Genomic DNA, 22,360 nt, shown 5'->3' on the forward strand with positions numbered 1-22,360 from the left:
ACTTTCCCAGAATGGGTACAGTTCTCTTAGACAGAGTTTTTATTTTGTATCCAAATAGGTTATTAAGTATACTGATTTATGTTTATTATTGCTGTGTGCTGCCTAAAGTAAACTGAAATATGACTTCTTACATAAAGCTTAACAAAATCTAGCATTTCATAAGGCTCTTGTTGTCCCATTTAGGTAGTATATCTAGTTTTTATCATGAGGCTGTTTGATCATTTCTTGCAAAATGTGGTGAAAGCACTATGTACTAAATCATCAATTGACCAGAAGGAGAAAACTGAAAAATTTCCACTAGCCAAGGCAACATTTATTTTACTGCATATAAGTGTTGTACTTATATGTTGGGCTTATTATATTTTTTCCCATTTTTCATTGTCAGCAGACCCTATATCTTGGGCATGACAAAAGGGGTGGCTGGGTGCAAGCTGTTAGGAAGTGTAATGAATACATCTGTTAGCATTCATTCATGTGAGCGAATGCTGGAATGTCAATGTGTGTTTGGATGCAACTGTAGTTTTTTTTTTCTTGTTTTTTAATAATTTCCTCTGGACTCCCAGACTTGCATTTTTCATTTAATTTTCAGAAGTTTTATTTGGTATAGATTTTGTTTGTATTTTTGATGAATTTTTATCATGTTTTTATGCTAAGTTAATACATGTTGTATTTAAAAAAAAATCAATTAATTAGTTATGTGTGGAGGGTATACATGTGCATTGATGTAACTTCCTGTATTATGATGAATCCCATTACAGGGATGAACAGGGATGAAAGTGCTTAATCGTGGATTTGAGTTTTTATTGGCCTTGAGCTATTTCAATGATATTCCTACTGCCATGTGTTGGTTTTCCCATTAAATTCTGGATACTCATCATCCTTGTGACTTGTGCATATTCTATCGTGTTCCTTGACCAGCACATTCCTTGGTTGTCTTTCATGTTCAAATATTACTTTCAAATGTATGCATTTCATTCCTTTTCTACCTGTTTATCGAGATGTTTAACTTCCCTTTATTAACATTTATATTTTTTTAGCATGTTTATTTTTTCCTAAAAAATCAAATATTTAAGAGACACAGCCAAACCAAACAAAAACTCACATTTACTGATATCTCTAATATACGCACTCTTGAAGAATTAATAGATGGTAGATGAAGATATCTCATCTCTTTTCATAATTCAAAGGATTTTCAAAGCAAATTATCTCAAAAAAAACAATGTCTATGAAAAAAAGCAGTATATATATATATATATATATATATATATATATATATATATATATATATATATATATATATATATATAAACTTCATTCACTGCTCTTTGAAACATGATCAGTAGAATATATCCCCATTTTTATGTCTCCTGTTAACTGCAGAAATCACAGTGCTCAGAGAGTTATAATTAGTAATGAATGCACTATTTGGTAAAGAATAATAGTTCTTATTCTAGTTTATTTTTGGAAAATACATTATTTTATTCCAATTCGAATTATTAACATTTTTATGTTTACATCTGTGATGTATAATACAAAGAGGTAAGGACTGTTCATATGATAACAGTTGATGGTGAGCATAACAGAGTATGAACTTACCCAATGGTGTGGAAAGGACCGCCAAGAACTGTTAGGAAAAAGTAGGTCTTCACACCAAACCGCAGGATACCAAGAATCTGAAATTAAACAAAACATTTATGTGGTTATATTTCGATCTAGTGTGTTTTAAAAACAATTATGAATAGCTAACTGTTATTATGAAATGATAAGAAAAGTAGGAAAACTATTGTATAAACAATATCATTCAGGCATAAATTAGATGCAGCTTTATAACAGTAAAACTAAAGGTTTTATTCTATACTGAATCATTAAGGCAAACTATCTCACCACACATCATTTCTGTTTACTTAATATACTGTATTTTGATGCTGAGCATATCTGAATGCTTTCTGAGTATATTAGATGAAATGAAAAAGAAAAAATACACAGCAATGATTCATTCTGTCTGGGTATCAGTCTCCATATCAGTGATCGAGATTTAGTCTCATAGCTCATATCACCTGATAGACTATCCTAAAAGTAATCTGTAATGTGTAGGTTCACCCAAATATTGTGCTTGCTTGACAGCTTTTCTGTTAACTTCGACTGGTTGACAGATCATTTGAATGACGGTACAGGGGGGAATATGCCCATTTCCTGATACTGTGCAATCTTGGAACTGGTATATATAAGTTGAAGGGGTGTTAGGGCACAGCCACCCAACATGGAGGACATGGGGGGGGGGGCTTGCCCCTGCAAAAAAACACTATTTCTTGATTTGCATATTCTAGGTTTATGTTTTGGAGCATGCCCGCAGGACTGTCAACATTTTGAGTGCCAGTCATTTTTTTGTTGATAACCAGTGCTGTGATGTTTTACAGACAGAGCTATAGATATATAAATATATTGCATATTAGTCATTGTTCCTTGTTCAATTGCTTCTAAACAGTAAATGCCTTGAAAATTGTAATTTTCTTTACCTTTAATTCTTGACTCATAACAAATGGAAATTTTTAACATCTTGCTTCTTTTTGCATCATTTAAGAAATCTTTGTAAGGATTACCTCAGATATATTTATACAGTATAGTCTTATCTTGGGCAAGATACTCTGTCTTGAAAAAAAAACAAAATATGTTATTTCTAAAGAATATGACTGCACTCAAAAAGAAGATAAGAGGTTGCTTTTTTCAAATCAATAAAAAAGGTTAAATGTTACACAAATTAAAAAACTGTAATACAAATTTTAAAATTAGCCAGCACCATGGTATAACACCTTTACTACAAAGACGGCAAAGCAGGTGATCCTGGATTGATTAGCAGCATTGGTGTCTGAGGCACTGGGTGGGAGGAGGTTGGTAGGAGAGAGGAGCATGTGTGTGTGTGGGGGGGGGGTCTCCCTGATAGAGGCCAGGAAAAAACACTGCAAAGTATTTCTTCAGGATGCCGTGGGAAGTGTGCTGACATCAATCAAAAGTGAGGGATGTTTTGGCATAGTCCACCCATTTCACACCCCACCCACAAGTTATTTAAATGGTATGAACATGAGGAACAAGGTTGAAAGCAGCGCTCCATGTGGCAGCAATATGATGCCTTTTGGCATGACAATACAGCATTTACCCCATTTATGGAAGAGGGAGAAGGGCATGACATTTCATGATAGTTTAAGTTCTTTACAGTTTAACTCGTAGAATTTAAATGCATACTTTTTTCTCTAAATTAAGTCACTTGTCTAATCTAAGAAGATTACCACTAAGAATAGTTTTAAACCTAAATGTAGCTGAAGTGGTAAGGAAACAAAATGAAATATAGTAGAATATCCTCAAACAGACTGCCTTCATATTCATAAATATAACTTATAGTAATGCAACAGTGACCACAACCAATTATTCACTTTCCTTTTTTGAAATATTTTCACTTGCAAAAAGAAAAAAAATATGATAAAACTCATAATAATGTAATGGGTCAGAGATGTACTTTTTTTCAGTGGATTTTCTCTGATAATCCTGTGAAAGTAGACCACCATGAAGTAAATTTAAGTCCAGCTTATATTATATGACAATAGTCCACTCAGTCTGTAACATTTTCTGTTCTTTCTGGAATGAAAGATCACCAACAAGATTAATAAAAACCCTGGGGAGACATTCAGAGCCAGAAGTGGTCAGGCTTCAACCCAGGTGAAGTCTGTCTAGTAATCCACAGGTGCCAAAGCTGGAAGCTTGAGCTTAGCCCAAATATAAGGACTCTATGGGCCAGTACTTCTCTACCCAACCTCTCCTGAAGTTGGGAGGACCAGAAACAGATAAGGTAGAACTGAGCTTCTACTCCAGCAATATTCAATGGTCCTGTCACTCACGCATCTATAGTAATAGTCAGCATATTCACAATTGTACTATGTTCATCATAAGGACCACCTCTGTCAAGTATCATCTTATGCATGTGAAGAATATAAATGCAGTTTGTTAATGAAGAGGTAGCCTGACTCCAGACAATGGAGTAGGTTACAACATGCCTTGGAGAACTGCAGTGCTAAATTCGGACATACTTCTAGATTGTATATACACTTTTTACTGTTTCAAGACGGTATGAATGGTGGTCCAGAATGCTGCATCAGAGATGGTTGAGCTGACATGTTTCTAAAGACAGCAACAGTAGTGGCAGTAGCTGCCTTAGTGGAATTTGGTCTTATCTGTTTTTGCAAATGAAAATGCTGATCACAGCAAAAGGTGGAGTAGATTTGTTTGGTTTGTTTGTTTGTTCTATTGACATAAAGTACACAAAAAATGATTATTTTGTCTAAAATTCTTTGTTCTTTTCGTGTAGCATCTTAATTACATGTGTGCATCCATCAAATTGAAGTTAATCCCTCTGTTTTTTTTTTTTTTTTTTTTTTTTGCGAGCTTAGATAAATAAAAAGTGAATAGCTGGATGATGTGATTTAAGGTCAGTGATGAGCCCACTTTGGACATCAAAGAAAAAATGCCATGAAGGTTCAGACTGCCTTTGGTTGAAATTGTATAAGGTTCTTTACACATTAATGTTATTATGTCTTTACACATTAATGCCTGCAGGTCAAAGACTCATGGAGCAGAGGTAATGGCTACTACAAAAAAAAAAAAGTCTACCAGAAAAGGAATTTCAAGGCTGCAGAGCTTATTGACTCAAAATGAAAAAAAGTAAACTTTTCAGTCATGAAGTTCAAGCCCCTAGGCTGAGACATAGGTCTTCTGGAAAGTATAAAATGAAGAATCCTTTGATAAAAAGGAGAATTACTAACTAAGAGGAGATGGGGTTATGCTGACAGAAAAACTGGTTTAAATGGAATATAGATTTCAATAAAAGCATATGCCTAACTTTTTATTAAAAAGCTATAACTGATTGAGAACATTTTAGTTTATTTTATTTTATTCATTTCAGCATTTGTTGACTGTAAAAATGAAACGGTCTCTACACCTTTTTCAGCCACAATATGGACCACAGTGGCAAGAGTAATACAATGTATATGAGCAAATTTTAGTGCAGCCACATGATTAGCATTTTTGAGAGTTAGAACAAAAGGAGTATCAAGAGAAAACCCCACAGACATAGGGAGAGCGTGTAAACTCCATACATACAATGACCAGACGTCAGTCACTATGCTTCCAGTTAAGTCTTCCAAATTGTTGGCTTTTGTCCTCTTGCAGTATGTTATCTACTTCTGAGGAAAAATGGTGTCTGAGAAAGACTAGGCTAAATCATCCACATGGACATTTTGAGGCTTTTGAGGACCGGGTGCACAAGATACTCCTTTCACTGTGTCAGGAGGCTGCAGTGGAATTGAAGGAGCAGAGAACCTTCTAAACTCATTTTAACTAGTTGTGAGAACTATGTCTGTGAGAACTATGTCTGCTTGTCCCAGAGTGGTACTATTAGGATTAGACTTGTTCTTTCCCTTTTTGCCTTTAACACACTTTTGGCATGATACAGAAGGCATACATAATGTTGTGGTTCCATGGAATGGACAATACACCACTGCCTAGGCTCCATTATATGGACATTTGATTCAGAACTTCCTCAATTAATGGTTGTCTTAAGAGACAAATGCATTTAACCATCAGGATTCCACCTTCTGTTTTACTGTATAAAAAACTTTTCTGTCCAGATTCCAGTCATGTATGCTGCTGTAGGCCCTGCTCAGGTGTTCTAATGTTTTTAATTTCTCCAAATCTTCTGGGTTTCTAATACCATGATGGTAATGGACCCCATTCCTAATTCAAAGTACGATTAAAGTTCATGAAGTTGGTATTGTTTCAATCTTTGATGTCAGCCAAAAGTGCTCTTCACAGCACCCGTAATGTGCCCAGTAATGACTCCTGCAGTTCGTACAGAGTTGCATGGATTGGTAAAATATCTAAGTACAATTGTAGATTTTTTTTTATAAGACTCACTGCTCCTACTACTATTGGAACTGTCTCGAGTATTTTTCTTCCACAATGCTCTAATTTCTGCCTGCAGATCCTGATATTTTGTGACTTTGTGTCTCTCTGTATGCAAGACACTGTAGTCACTAGGTGTGGCAATTTCAATGATTAATGCTACTCTTGTCTTCTTTTATTGGGCCACTATATCCGGTTTTCTAGCATCTATCTTTTGAACTGTTGGTAATAGGTGATCCCATGTTATATAAACTTCATCATTTTCTATGATGCTTTGTGGCTCATATTTCCAGTGTTTTTCAGCCATTTCAATACCATAATGCTTGCACAATACCTAGTGCAACAGTCTTGCCACATTATTATGCCTTTCAGTATACAGTCCTTCTGCCATCAGTATGTTGCAACCAGCAATGAGGTGTGCAACTGTTTCCAATTTGGTTTTACAAAACCTACATTTGTCTGTTTCTCCCACATGTTCAATGGACTTTGAAAACCAGCGCATTCATATCCCACTGTCTTGGGCTGCCAATATTAACCTTTCATCTTTTGGTTTGAATTCACCTCTCCTCAACCATTCCTGTGTCCATTCCTGATCAGTATGAGGCTCTTCCAGAAGTTTTATATACTTGCAACTATATTTATGCTTGTTCCACATTTTTCACCTTCGCATCTGGTCCTTCACCTTATATTCTTTCTTTTGGTTTTTGGCACATTCAGTTGCTACCTGATTTTTATCCACTTCTGGTTTGACTTCCCTTACTGCTTGACAGATATGCTTCTGCTAAATTAAGCAGAGAAGTCATCTTAGATTTATTCTCCCCATGTTTCAACACTTTCACTACATTTGGGTTTTGTGCGGTCAGCAGATATGTGTGCAGTCCCACAACTGCTGATCTATACATGTAATCAATTTCAAGGAGGCCCATTCTTCCTTCGGAACGGGGAATATATAATCCTGATATACAATGATTTTTATAAATCATTTGGTGAGCAGGAAGCATCCTTCTTGTTTTCATATCTAATCTATCCAACAAATTTTGGGGCCAGTCAGTCACTCCAAAACTGTAAGTTAGGGCAGGAAGAGCAAATTGGTTTATAGCTTGGATTTTGTTCCTAGATGTCAGTGTTGTTTTCAGGATTAATTTAAGTCTTCTGGAATATTCTTTACCAAGTTTTATTTGCATTTGTTCATGTTTTATTGTCGATCCTTCATTATTTCCCAAGTATTTATGCTCTCATTCTTGCTCAAGTTCTTTTATATCACATTCTTGTCCCAAACTGATATTTTCCTAGTGTTGCAGTTTTCCTGCTTTAATGGTTGCTTTGGCACATTTATCAAGACCAAATGATATTCTTTTATCATCTGAAAAGTTTTTGACAACTTGCAGTTGTGCTTTCAGTTCCTCATCTGATGAGCTATACAGTTTTAAATCATCAACAAAGAGAAGATGGGGAGTCTTTACACTTTGCTGTTTTCTAGGAGCCAAATTATAGACAGTGTATTTTGATTACTGCTAATGTAGGCAGATTGAATATGTAGGCTTTGTGTACAGGTGACCCCCCCTGCTATCCATGTTATCATGACTAATGTGCAGAGTAGGTAAGATCAGATGCTTCCTCATTGGTTGCTATACCAGCTCGCCATGGCATTGTCTATTGTCGATTGCTATTTCCTGAGTGCTTACGTAAAGCAATGAATTCAGAATCTATAGACCATATATTATTGTTAGAAAAATCTATATTTACATACATGCTGCCTAGAAAATATATTTACATATATGCTGCCCAGAAAAATATATATTTACAATGTATGCTGCTTAGGAAAATGTGCATTTAAACATTCAGACATATATAAGTTGTATGGTCAGATATATAAAAAAATGTGTGCTTTAGACAGGAATAAATGTGCTCAAATCTATATAGTATGAAATGTAATGCATTTAATTCTGTTTTACTAGAATAATAGTAGAAATAAACTTGCATATTATTGCTTGAAGCACAAGCTGCAGTGTAATCAGAAATTTGGCCTTGGCAGCGTTCAAGCGCAGCCTGGCTCATGTCTTTCAAGTAAAGATTATTTTGCAAAGTTAGAAAATAATAAATCTGCCTGCATGCATATCTTCTTCCTGCTTCCACCAGAAGAATAGCCTTGTGCGCACTATCAGAGATAGTGTCCAGCTGGCGAGCAAGAAACAAAGGAAGGCATTTTAAGAAGAACTGCACCCATTGTATTCGAACTAATCTAAAAGCCTTGAATTGGCTACATCCTCAGGAGGCCATCGTGACTGACCAGGTGCTTGCAAGGCTGTAACATTCTCATGGGAAAAAGACTTTTTGAAAAATACCATTTCAGCACTTTTTCATAAGTTACTATGATGTAAAGACCCTGTCACTGACCACGTCAGTGAGGTGGGCAAAAGCTGATTGTAAATGATATAAAATGGCAAACACTGCACAAATAAAGCAGTCAAAATTCTGTACAACTTTGTGTATGGTTTTTTGCCTCCTAATGTACATTAGAGTATAAGATACTTGAGTTCTCCTGCATTATTGTTTGTTATTGATTGACATTGTTTTTGAATACTCAATGATTTTTTACAGTCTGATTCTAACAAATTTATTTAACATTTTGGTCCTAATCGTGCCGGAATTCCCTTGGTAAGCTGCAGGTCACAGAGTGCATAAGTGCTAATAAATCTGCGCAGGAGAAGCTGCCGAAAAAAATGGTTCTTCTTAAAGTGAAAAGACCTCCGACTGAATTGTTGTGTGTAAAGAGGCTGTCCACTTTCTGATCTGTGGCTGAAAAGCGGAAGACTGGGCCCCAAGGAAAAACAATAAAAGCAGGAGGCTCAGGTAAGAAGAATTTCCCTCTTTGTCTTTGTTTTAGATCAGGGACCAGGTTACACTGTGCTATTGCTAAGGTTTGTGATAGCAGGGAGAGAGAGAGTCAAGTATTGTATCTTGAGTCATAGATCAGGGAATAACAAAGCAAAGTAAACAGTCATTCTAGACACTACTGTGGATATGGGGAAATAAGATACCACGTGGTACAAGAGAAGGGTTACGTAACAGTCTTTTTAAGACATGAAAAATCAGTGCACTAAGAGATCACGAGATCCGCCCCTAACGGATAATGTGAAGCATATGCAATTACAGTAAGCAGATAATGTGAGATATTTTGCAAAATGTGTTAACAACTATAAATTTGATAGTAAACTAGATAAACTTTCACTAGTTAAACTCCTTAAACAAGCTTTAATCTGATGCAGGGCGTCAGGCAAAAAAAAAACAGAAGCTTAAAAAATTCTGAAACATTTTTAGACAACAGAGTGAAAGGTCTAACAGACAGAATCTCTGAAAAATGAAAACTTAGAGCAGACTGGACTTGCATTAATTAATGCATACAACAGGGAAATGAGACAGTAGATGGATATTATGCTAGATTATTAAAATGCTTAAAACAACAATTAAAAAAAAAAAATACATTTTTAAAAGGTTGCATTGCCTCTGTTAGTAGTTTTATTACAAGGCATATGATAAATCACTGAACAAGCAGGCTGCAAACCTTACTTGAGTATGCTAGACGTACTGAAAGACACCTTAATAGTAAAAAGAAAAAAGGCACAAGTCTTCACTGCTGAAGACGGAGCTGAAGTATTTGTATTACAGTCAGGTAAAAAGGGCATCTAGCTAGGGACTATAAACAAAATAAGAAAGCAATGACAGAAGATAAAGGAGATGTGGACTGACTATATGATAGTAATAATAACCAAAAATCATCAGGAAAAGTTAATAAACAAAAAAAAAAATGTGTGAATGTAGTAGAGGGAATAGAGGAAGTACAACAGATGTAGAGAATAAAAATGAAAATAAAATTTTAGATTTAGTATTGTTGAGCCTGGAGCTCTACCTAGCAAATACAAAACCAGAAGTAACACTTCTGGTGGAGGGAAGAAAGGTCAAATTCCTGTGTGACTCAGGAGCGTCACGGACTTTGATACACCCCTCCAAGTTACCAAAACATTCTAAATCACCTGATTATATATTAGTAAAAGCAGCAAATGGACAGCTATACAGGGAACCACTTTCCCATAATATAGCAATAACTGACCCTGTTTCAGGTATGACTCAGAAAAGTAAAATTGTAGTTTCTGCAAAATATCCAGTAAACTTACTGGGAAAAGACCTTGTGCAGATATTTGGCATAGCAGTAGTTCCTACCATGCAGGGTATGGAAGCACAAAGACAAATGAATGCTCTTGTGGTGTGATCAGAGGGTGAAGCCTATTATTGGTACAGCCAGGACCTAGTTATGATTGGTCCAGGGCAGTAACCAAAGAACTGATAAACGTAGCCATCAGTAAGGTACCCTCCCTTGACACTGATCAGCAGCACTTGTTACATTGTACTCCATACTACTGTAGCACACCAGGACCTAATAAGAAATATAAGTAAAAATCCTGCTGACAAATTAATATTACAAACTTTATGCTGGGATACTGAGGGAAACAGTGTAGTAAGCTGTTCATTACCTCAGGAGTTCATGAGATTGTATAAGTCCAATAGACTGCCACATGTCAGCTTGACAAAAAACAAAAGTGTTAAATGGGCAGACTTAAAAAAAAAGGTAACAAAATGGGAAAACAGACTGATTTAAAAATGTCAGGACAAGGGATATAAAAATAAAACTGAATTGGTTGACACAGACACATACAGCTGTACACTTGCAATCTAGTAAGGACAGCTGATTAGCATTTTATTAAAAGAAAAAGAAAAGGCCTTGTGTAAAATTCCAACAACTCTGTGGTCAACAGGCAAGTTAAATGTAGGGCTTATTCAAGCAGCAGGACCAGTTACAGTTACCCCAAAGTCAGCTTTTAAACCACAGAAAAAAACAATACATTTTGGAAAAGAATGCAAAAGTAAAAATTAAGCCTATAATAAGCAGCATTACTCAAAAAAGGAGTACTGGTAGAATCTCCTGATTCACCATGTGATACACCCTATTTCCTGTTAAAAAAAGCAAACGGGGAATGGCAGATGGTACAAGATTTATAAGCTGTGAATAATGCAGTAATACCTAAAGCACCCACGGTGCCAGACCCACATACCTTGTTAAATGATTTAAAGCCACAACAAAAGTATTTTACTGTGGTAGATATAAGCAATGCTTTCTTTTCAATACCTATACATCCTGATAGTCAATATTGGTTTGCATTTACATTTCAGGGTAAAAGGTATACATATACTCGACTACCACAGGGATATAGTAAGAGCCCAATAATATTTGCACAAAAAAAATGGCTAGCAACCTGGCAGGGTCTACCCCACCAGAAAGTAGTCAAATTTTACTTTATGTAAATGACATCTTGCTAGCAGCACCCAGCAGCAGTGCAGGGTGAATACAGTAGCATTGTTAAAATTTTTAGTAATACAAGGACACAAAGTAAACAAGAGTAAGTTACAAACTTTGGGAAAAAAACACAGGTTAGATACCTGGAATATGTGATATTCAATAACGGTAAAATACTAGATAGTGGGAAAGAGAAAAGAGGAAAAAAAACAGCAATTTTGCAAGCACCCAAACCAACAACTAAAAAAGAAATAATGTCTTTCCTAGGTACAACTAATTTTTGTTGGAACTGGGTACCAAATTATTTTACAATGAAAAACAAAAGCAGAAATGGCTTTCTGCAGGTTGAAGCAGTTAATAGCTTCTTCATTAGTTTTAAGACTTCCAAGTTATCACAAACGTTTTTTAGACCATAGATTGTAAGCAATGGTACATGACATCAGTATTAAAGCAACAACATGGGGATAAGCAATGCCCCATAGCTTACTATTCATCACAGTTAGACCCAGTGGTGCAATCTTTGCCTCACTGTGTACAAGCAGTAGTTGCAGCAGCAATGGCAGTACAGGCTTCAGCCTCAGTGGTGTTATTCCACCCTCTCACGTTGAGAATGCCTCATGCAGTTGCAATAATTCTGCTACAAGAAAAAGTTGCATACCTTTCTCCTGCTAGACATCTTTCATGTATGACCATACTGCTGAGTCAACCTCATATAAACAGTTAGCTTTACCTAGACAAGATCTTACAAATATGCCCTTGGATAATGCTGAGGTGACATATTACGTGGATGGCTCATGCAGAATGGGTCCTACAGGGAAAAATCTGGTGGGGTATGCAGTAGTTACAGACACTAAAAATTTAGAAGCACAAACTTTGCCACACAACTTGTATGCTCAAGCAGCAGAACTGGTAGTTTTGACAGGAGCATGTATTTTAGTAAAAGGCAAAAAAAAGTAAACATATATACTGATAATCAGTATGCTTTTTCTACAGTGCATGTGTTTGCACAATAATAAAAAAAATAGAGGGATGATTACATCCAGCGAAAAATCTATTAATCATGCGCAATTTATTTTGGAGCTATTAGAATCTATTCAGTTGCCTACCAAAGTAGCTATTTGTAAATGTGTAGCTCATACAAAACAATAGGATAAGATTTCAAAAGGTAATGCACGAGCTGATGCAGCTGCAAAGCAAGCAGCCTCAGACTCAGAAACTTTATTTTTAAATGAAAAATTACAACCCTTTAAGATTTTAGATTTAGACATGTTAAAAACAATGCAAATGCTTACTACAAAAGCAGAAAAACAAAACTGGGTAAAACAAGGTGCAATTTTTGAGAATGGACTGTACATTTCCAAAGGGAAAAAAAAAAAAACAACAATATTACCGTCTAATTTATTTAGATATGCAGCTTTGTTGAGCCATGGGCAGAGCCATGTCTCAACAGGGGGGATGGTACAGTTAGTAAATAAAATATTCCAAACATATGGATACATAAATTATACAATAAAATTTTGTGCAGCTTGTCATACTTGTAACAAGCACCATGCACAAGGAGCATTTAAAACAAGCAAGGGAGTTTCCCTACACCACCATATCCATTCCATACTATTTGTATGGACTCCATAGAGTTGAATAAATGTGAAGGAAAGAAATACTGTTTAGTGATCATAGATATGTTTTCAAAATGGGTAGAAGCTTTTCCAACCAGGAATCGAATGCAGCAACAGTGGCAAAGGCCCTAGTAAAGGAAATAATTCCTAGATTTGGCATACCGGAAAGAATCTATAGTGGCAATGGGACACATTTTGTCAATCAGACAATTCAACAACTTGGGAGATTTTTTGGGATTTCCTTAAGGAATCACTGTGCTTACCACCCACAGTCAGCAGGACTGGTGGAGAGGTACAATGGGATTTTAAAAAAAACAAGTTAAGAAAGTTGATGAGTGAGACTCAGAAGAATTGGATTTGCTGTTTACCTCTAGCATTGCTGAGCATGAAAACAGTAACAAATGTAAAGGGTTTGATCCCCTTTAAAGTAGTATTTGGAAGGGCATATTATGTGCCTCAGTAAAAAGCTCTCATGCCTGCAGAGCTGGAGGCTGACAGTTCACTAGCTAATTAAAGAAACTGTTTATAAATAAATCTGTTTTGCAGTTTAACTCTTTTTCAGACAAAAGAACTTTCAGCTGAATAAAAACTTTGTGACTGATACACAAGGGCAAAATGGCCAAGAGTAAAGAAAACAAAAAGCAGAGCAACCCAAGAACTATTGCATAATTATTTTCTTTGGCAGTGCATTTATTGACTAAATATGACAATTTTTCTCTTATTGTGGTTTTTCCCTGCACTCAACCACACAAGTGAAAGTGAGAAGACGTGATGAACTGTTTATAGACTGGCATCCAAACTTTAACACGTACCTGGCCATGAAGCAAGTGTATACAGAAACTATGCACATTTCAAATTGCTGAGTTTGTACAGCTATACCAACAACATATAATAGACTTTAACGTCCTCTGTCCCTCTGGGGATAAAATGAGACTTTGGAAAGTTTTTTTTTATACAGAAACTGTGAGATCACAGGACAAAATTGCTTTATTTTTACCTGTTCACACAAAAAGGAGTTGTATGTCTCTACAAAAGTAATACCCTCCAGGTGGGCTGGAGTAATGGTAATATAACAATGTCTTATAAATGTTACATTAAAAGTCAAAAGTGGGGGTACTGTTTGTAATACTAACCATGATTCATATCTGAGTTCAATGAAAATTACATTAAATGCAGTATGTGACAATCTAGTCTTAACTAAGCAATTGTCTATTAAGAATAGAAAAATGTTTCATGCAGGGATAACACGTATCAGTACCAAAGTAATGATTTTATTTGTGGGAAAAAGGCATATAAATGGTTACCTGAGAATTGGTCCGGCAGTTGTTTTTTGGGTTATCTGGTTTCAGCAATAAGACATACTGCATAATTACCTTTGGGTAAAATACGAAACGTAAGAAAAACAGCTCGAGAATCTGAAGGTCCAGTGGAAAAAAAACCCTGTGAATCCAGTTGGTAAAATCGAAGCTGGTTGAAAAGGCCATAATTCAGTGAAAGACAAAAGTAAATTGACTCATATAAACTTGGGCAACAGTGTTATATCCAGGGCAGGAATGCCACCAGCCTATGGAGCAGTCAAATCGATCTGGGAGCTGAGGAAGCTGTCAAAAAGTCATGAGCAATGCAACTTTTTCCACCCTAGAATTGGTGACTAATGAACTGAATGCAATAAAAACTGTTGTGCTACAAAATCGAATGGCTCTTTACTTCACCCTAGCGGCAAGAGGTGGTACACGAAGAAGAATGCTGTGCGTACATTCCAGACAACCAACATGAAATCAATGACCACCTAGAGGTAATTCAGCAAGTATCAGCAATGACTAAACCAGGCCCAAACCCACTGACGGACTTTTTCCAGAATCTGTTTGGGGGGGTGGGGTTCCATCCTATTAAACATTTAATTGCTATTTGTGTGGGTATACTCCTAATAGGAGCATGTGTTTACTGTGAAATTCCCTGCATGAAAAAATTAATCAAAAATTTGTTGATATATCTGCTACTGAAACTTTTTACCAAAGTGTTGAAATTAAAAGATTAATTTCAAATGATGCTTTTTCTGAAATATAAAACCAATGACTAACTTAGCTGAAAGTCCTTGAAAAGGGAAAAGCTAAGGAATGAAATAATACTGTTTATGTTTCAAATAGAATGAAATGCATTAACAGGAGGGAGAATGTTAGAAAAATCTATATTTACATACATGCTGCCTAGAAAATATATTTACATATATGCTGCCCAGAAAAATATATATTTACAATGTATGCTGCTTAGGAAAATGTGCATTTAAACATTCAGACATATATAAGTTGTATGGTCAGATATATAAAAAAATGTGTGCTTTAGACAGGAATAAATGTGCTCAAATCTATATAGTATGAAATGTAATGCATTTAATTCTGTTTTACTAGAATAATAGTAGAAATAAACTTGCATATTATTGCTTGAAGCACAAGCTGCAGTGTAATCAGAAATTTGGCCTTGGCAGCGTTCAAGCGCAGCCTGGCTCATGTCTTTCAAGTAAAGATTATTTTGCAAAGTTAGAAAATAATAAATCTGCCTGCATGCATATCTTCTTCCTGCTTCCACCAGAAGAATAGCCTTGTGCGCACTATCAGAGATAGTGTCCAGCTGGCGAGCAAGAAACAAAGGAAGGCATTTTAAGAAGAACTGCACCCATTGTATTCGAACTAATCTAAAAGCCTTGAATTGGCTACATCCTCAGGAGGTCATCGTGACTGACCAGGTGCTTGCAAGGCTGTAACATTCTCATGGGAAAAAGACTTTTTGAAAAATACCATTTCAGCACTTTTTCATAAGTTACTATGATGTAAAGACCCTGTCACTGACCACGTCAGTGAGGTGGGCAAAAGCTGATTGTAAATGATATAAAATGGCAAACACTGCACAAATAAAGCAGTCAAAATTCTGTACAACTTTGTGTATGGTTTTTTGCCTCCTAATGTACATTAGAGTATAAGATACCTGAGTTCTCCTGCATTATTGTTTGTTATTGATTGACATTGTTTTTGAATACTCAATGATTTTTTACAGTCTGATTCTAACAAATTTATTTAACAATTATAATCATTATCTCTTTCACATTTATATGGATTTGATGATTTGTTCATATATAATTGGATTACTTTCCCTGATCTTTTAGGTACCCCATGTTGGCTTAACCATAATCTATAACACTGGGATCAAAAATCACAAAAGTGAATAATGGATTGGTCTTCACTTATTAAGCTGACCATAAAAAGTCCTTCATTTTTAATAAAAATACTTTTTATTGCTGTCATAGAGACAATATCAAGAAGAAAAACATATTTACAGAGAGCCGGGTGGTGCCGTTTGGAAACAGACTTGAGCTGTTGGTATGACTGGGGGGGGGTGGTGGGATAAGATGATGTGGTCAACAGCCAGCTTTCCAATCCCAGAGGGAAAACAAGGGAAACCCAAAGCCTCAGAGGACATTTCAAGGTTAAGCAGAGAAGGAGGCAATGACATCCTGATGTCACAAGTCAGGGTAATTGACTGGTCACAAGAAGGAATAGTGGCTCCCAGGCAATGTGCTCATTACTCTTCATTGGATCCCTCACTACTTGGGCCTAGTGGAGGGTTATCACTGCAAGTGACTTTCCAAAAAGTCAAGAGGTCTACCCAGTCAAAGGTTATGTCTGGGATACAGAGTGAGGAGCTACTTTGGATCCAGGGTTAGGCATATTTGAAAGGTAGAGAGAAAAAGACCTGAGGCTGTGTGGATTCAGAGGTGCAATAAAATATATTTTCAGTTGTCTTTTTCCATTAACATTGAGTTTAAATGTGTACTGATATACAGATTTATATTCTATAACAACTTCTGTCCTGTCCCTACAGTGTAATTCTATTCACAGAAAAAAATCTAATCTGCATTTTTAACCATTTTCTTAAAATATTATGTACCCTTACTTATTTATAAAGTCTATTTATTCCCTTTTATGGAAAAAAAAGGTCAGATATCTCACTCCTTAATTAAATCTTTTCATATATACCCCTTACTTTCATTTTTTATAGGTTCATAGGACAATACTAGGCTATTGGCCGGAGGCCCTTATAAGCCTAGCCAAGAATTTCACGCATGTTCCCATAAAGTCAGCACCTGTTTTCCCTGTCCAGCAGGGACACAGGTGGGATCCCAGGGGTATAGTTTCTGTTTCCCATCCAGTCATCCACGTTCCTCTTAAAGAGGGCTTGTAAGGTACTCTGCTTGACATGGAAAGGAAAACTATTCCACAGATGGGAGAGTTGTTGGAACACAAATCTATCCCACCGAGTTCTATTAATGTCACAGACCAGGTTGAGACCTTGCGTGTGAGTTGCACAAGTGGAGTTTGACTTATGGATATGCAGAAACTCCATCAAGACTGAGTCTGACACGGCCTTATATGCTAGACACAGGTTACCTCTGAGCAATCTGTATCAGACTGAGTAGAGGGGCAGGGCTTTTACCCTATCTGTATAGGATAGGAGTTTGAGACCCTGGATTTTCCTGGTCAGGAACCTCTGTGGTCTTTCCAACTGCTGCATGTGCTTAGCAACATACATGTGGAAGGGGCCATTGTACTCGATAATGGATCTGATAAGGGAGGCGTAAAGGAATGTTATGACCTCCTTATTCCTGGATGAAATATCCTTACTTATGAGGTGGGCCATGTAGAAAGCCTTCTGTACAACAGAAGCAACATGGTGGTCAAAAGTCAAGTTGCTAGCAACCTGGGTGCCCAAGTCCCTCACGACTGATTGCATGCTTAGTACATTGTTATTAATCTGATAATTAGTGGGGACACCATTTTCCCCAAAGGGGATAATTATGTATTCCTTGGCATTCAGTTTGAGGTCATGTTTCTGGCACCAGTCATTCATTTGGTTAAGGCCCTCTTGGAGGATGTTCACATCCCTAGGGGAATTTATGACCATGTCCAGCTTGCAGTCATCTGCAAACTTGGTCAGCCACAGACCACTGGTTTTGGCTTGCACCTCACAGAAGTATATCCCAAACAGTAGAGGCCCCAAGACCGATCCTTGAGGTGCGCCACTTGTTATGGGTCTACTACTAGAGGTGGCTTCCCCTATTTTGACTGAGTGGGTTCTATCAGTGGGCCAGTTAGCTACCCATCTGGTATCATATGGGTTGATGCCTAGCTTGGAGAGTTTTTCATCACCAGGCTTGATAAGGAGATGATCACGGTTAGCTGTCTGTCAAGTGCCAGAATCTGCCACATCATGCATGTACTTAAGTCTCTCCACAACAGGTACAAGTATGACTCTAACCAGCAAAACAAAGCAAGTAGTGTAGGAACAGTCACCAAAAGCTCCAGAATGATAGACACCACTGTAGAAAGCACCATAAACCAAAATAAGATTAAAACTTGCTTTTTAAACCAAATGAATTGGTTTATGGTGCTTTCTACAGTGGTGTCTATCATTCTGGAACAAGTATGACTGTGTCATTGTTCATGTTGGTGTGAATAATTTGAGACATACCTCCCTGTACTATATGAAGAGAGACATGATAGAGCTGTCAGAGTACGTGTCCCAGGCATGTATGACCCTAGCCCTAAGCAGCATCCTACCTTCACCAAGAATGATACCACAATACCAACAAAAATAATTTACTTCAACACATGACCTAGTTTTTGGTGTCATTCCAAGGGGATCCATTATCTGTCTGCCTGGGACGACATGGTTGATAGGCCTCGATGTTTTGCCAGAGATGGCTTCCACTTGTCTCCCCAGGGAGTCAGAATTCTGGCCAAGGCTTTTGCCTCTCCCATTGTGCCTTTTTTAGGCAATGTCCCACAGACAAATCTTCCAACATGAAAGATCTGTCAAAAAGCAAATTGAAGGTCATGCTGCTTAACACTACGAGCCCTAACCTGAAAATACACTCACTGGAGGCTCTCCTAGCACTGGAAGATGCTGACATCTGTACAGTCACAGAAACTTGGTTCACAGCTGCAGACAGCACCCGTGCCTTACCAGGCTATACCTCATTTCACACATTCCGACCCCAAAATGAGGTCAGAAAGGCTAAGGGTGGTGGAGTTTTGATTTTCATTAAAGACATGCACACCTCCAGGCTGGTTTGGCAGCACAATGCACTAGAATTTCTCCAGGTGCATTTGACAATTGGCAAGACACCCATCCAAGTTATAGCCAACTATAGACCCCCTCCATGACTCAGGACATCCACTCCTCCTACCTGGACCTACTTGAGTCCATCAAGGTACCCAACGGTTCCTTGACTTTATCAATTCTAATGCACTAGACCAGCTTGTTTCAACCCACACAAGGGGACATAACATTCTAGACTTGGTTCTCACCAATATAGGTGACCAGTGTGCACCATCCCCATAGTAAGTTATTCCCTGGTGAGATCAGACCATCGGTCTGTTTCATTCGAAGTGTCAATTCCATCCAATGCCCCCCCTCCCCCCCCCAGCCATAATCAGGCTAAAAAACTTCTCAAAAACTGACTACAACCCTCTAAGGAAGGGCATCAGTAGCTTCACACCGCCACCCCCCCCCCCCTCAGAGGATGCAGACAAATATGCTGAAAGTATGCTAGTGCAGGATACAAGCACCTGTACAACTGCATGGATTCAGCTATACCCAACAGAACTAAAACCTGCTCCTCAAGGAAACACAAACCTATGTGGTGGACATCCTCTGTCAGCAAGCTTTACAACAAAAGAAAAAAAAACTGTTGTGCAAGGGTAAAAAGGCACAAATTCCCAACTGGAAAAACTCCCTCCTTAGCCTCAACAAGCAAATTAGATCACTAGTGAAAACCTCCAAAGCCAATTATGAATCGAAACTAGCCAACAAAGGCTAACCACAAAGCATTTTTTTCAGTTATGTTAGAAACCTCCATGGCAAAGGCCAGGTTTGTTCTGAATTAGTTCTTAATGGTACAACTATACCTCTCAACTGTACAGATTTTCGCAGAATGTCCAGATTTTTGGTCCATTTTTTCAAAAAAGTGTGTTTTTCTGGCAAAGTATTAGCAAGTCATTGAAAATTAAAGTCAGAAAATAATGACAGACATTTGAGTTTCAGATTTCCTACCCTTCAGAAAATTCATACTAACCCAAAACCTGCTATGCTGTCAACTCTCTAAGTTTGTAAGAGCATTATTTAAAAAGTGTTCCTATTTTGGGGCATTTGTCCCCCCATAATTTATGGCTTTGTCCAGATGACTGCTAGCAGATAGGTTCAGAGCAAACTTCACCCCCCTGCCCCCCCCAAAGGCCCATTTGACATCACTGATACTTGCCCTGCACCTCACATCTCTGTAGATCAAGTGTTAAAGGCCCTATCTAAGGCAAAGAACACAGCTTCCATGAGACCTGATATATCCCAGGCTGTATTCTGCAACATCTCCAGCAAGAACTAACCTCGCCATTGAGCACCCATGCAATGATAGCCTAAGTACATGCTTCATTCCAGCAGAGTGGAGAACTGCTATTGTCATCCCTTTGCACAAAGCTGGTGCCACTACTGACCCTGGAGACTATACCCCATTAGCCTGGCAAGTCTGATCTGCAAGGCCATGGAGCGTATTATTGTGTACCTCATAAACAAGGACATAGGCAATCTCCGAGCACTTGACCCCACCCAGTTCAGATTTATCAAGGGCAGATCTTGCCTGTAGAACCTGGCTGAGTATTTTGAGACTGTCACTAAGGCACTGGATGAGGGAAAGTCAGTACATGCAGCTTACCTTAACTTGGCCAAAGCCTTTGACACAACCCCCACTCAGGCATCATGGAAAAGCTAACAGAACTTGGCGTAAATCCCTATCTCATCAGGTGGGTGGCCAACTGGCTCACTGATAGGAGCCACAAGGTCAAAATAGGTGCCACTACCTCTGATAGCAGACCTGTCACTAGTGATGTCCCCCAGGGATCCGTCCTGGGACCCCTATTGTTTGGCATCTACTTCTCAGAGGTCCAGGCAAAGACAAAAGGGCTGTCGCTGACCAACTTGCTGATGACTGTAAGTTGGGTGCTGTCATTGACTCCCCAAATGATGTTAACATACTTCAAAAGGGTCTCACAGCACCAAATACCTGGTGTCAAAGTCATGGCCTTAAGTCAAATGCAAAAAAATGTATTATCATACCATTCAGCAAAAACATGGCCCCTACTGATTACCACATTAGCGGCAACCCCCTAAGCACACAACCTGTGGTGAGAGACCTGGGTACACAAGTTGACAGCAATCTCACATTTGACCATCATGTAGTGGCAGTGGTCAGAAAAGCCTTTTACTTGGTTTATCTCATAAGTAAATGGATTGCATCCAGAAAAAATGAGGTTATTACCTCTCTGTACTCTTCCCTCATTAGGCCAATAATCAAGTACAGTGCCCCGTTTGGTATGGACCTCTCCAAACACCTGCATCAACTGGAAAGGCCACAGAAATACCTCACAAAGAGAATCCATTGCCTGCAACACCTGTCCTATGTGGACAGGCTCAAATCACTATCACTCTACTCTGTAGTGTACAAATTTTTCAGAGGTGATCTGTGTCTCACCTACAAGGCAATCTCAGACCCTGCTCTACTAGAGTTGCTCCATATCTGTAAGTCTAACTCCTTGTGTGGTACCTGATTGAAAGGCTTAAATCTAATATGTGACATTAACAAAACCTGCTGGAGAGACAGGTTTGTCTCCCAGTGGCTGTCCCATCTCTGGAATCGACTTCCCATACACGTCAAACAAAAGTAAATTGCTGACCCTCTTCAAGCGCAACCCTGATGAGTGGATGGGCAACCACAAATTTGTCCCAACGGTTCCACCTGTGTCTCTCATTGACAGGGGCAACAGGTGCTCATTGAAGTTTCTTTTTTGGGGATAAACTCTTGGCTAGGCTTGTAAGGGCCACAGAGCCAATAGCCTAGTAATCTCCTATGATCTTATGATCCTATATCTAGTCTACTGTTTGCAGTCTTAAACTATCACCTGATCATTCAATATGCTTCATTCTTATTTTACTCAAATACACACAGCCAGCAAAACAGGCAAGCTTTATCCATCAATTTACTGTAAGACAATACATGCTGTATACTCCCTTCAAGTTCACCCAGTATGAATTTCCCATTAAACACAGTTTTCCCCCATTAAATCACCTTGCATTCTGCCTCCAGCTAATGACTCACAGTTGTCCTTTAGTTTATTCTTCTATTGTCCCCTGAAACCTATAGTTTCACCAAGCCTCATGATTATTGGTCTGCTAGCTGATACTCATTTAATAACCCATATAAGGCTACCCCATCATACATCATGTGACCATCCTTAAAAGCATATATTTACTTTTTCTATTTACTCCTTATTAAAGATAGTTATGCACCCCTGACCAATCATACTCTTCACTCAAACTCCAATCAACTTCTTAATAG

At 37.9% G+C, this 22,360-nt stretch overlaps 1 protein-coding gene across 2 annotated transcripts in view; it reads right to left on the reverse strand.

Annotated features, from left to right (window-relative positions):
* Positions 1 to 22,360, reverse strand: part of LOC122808720 (transient receptor potential cation channel subfamily V member 6-like) — a 664,913-nt gene that overhangs the window by 342,753 nt on the left and 299,800 nt on the right. For both annotated transcript variants that reach the window (XM_044079713.1, XM_044079712.1), the window contains one exon: positions 1,597 to 1,673. In XM_044079713.1, the coding sequence (XP_043935648.1) occupies positions 1,597 to 1,673 (77 nt within the window). The remainder of the gene's footprint in view (positions 1 to 1,596; positions 1,674 to 22,360) is intronic.

Source organism: Protopterus annectens, chromosome 8.part0 (genome assembly GCF_019279795.1).
Source record: "Protopterus annectens isolate FY-2018-M chromosome 8.part0, PAN1.0, whole genome shotgun sequence".
Lineage (NCBI taxonomy): Eukaryota > Metazoa > Chordata > Ceratodontiformes > Protopteridae > Protopterus > Protopterus annectens.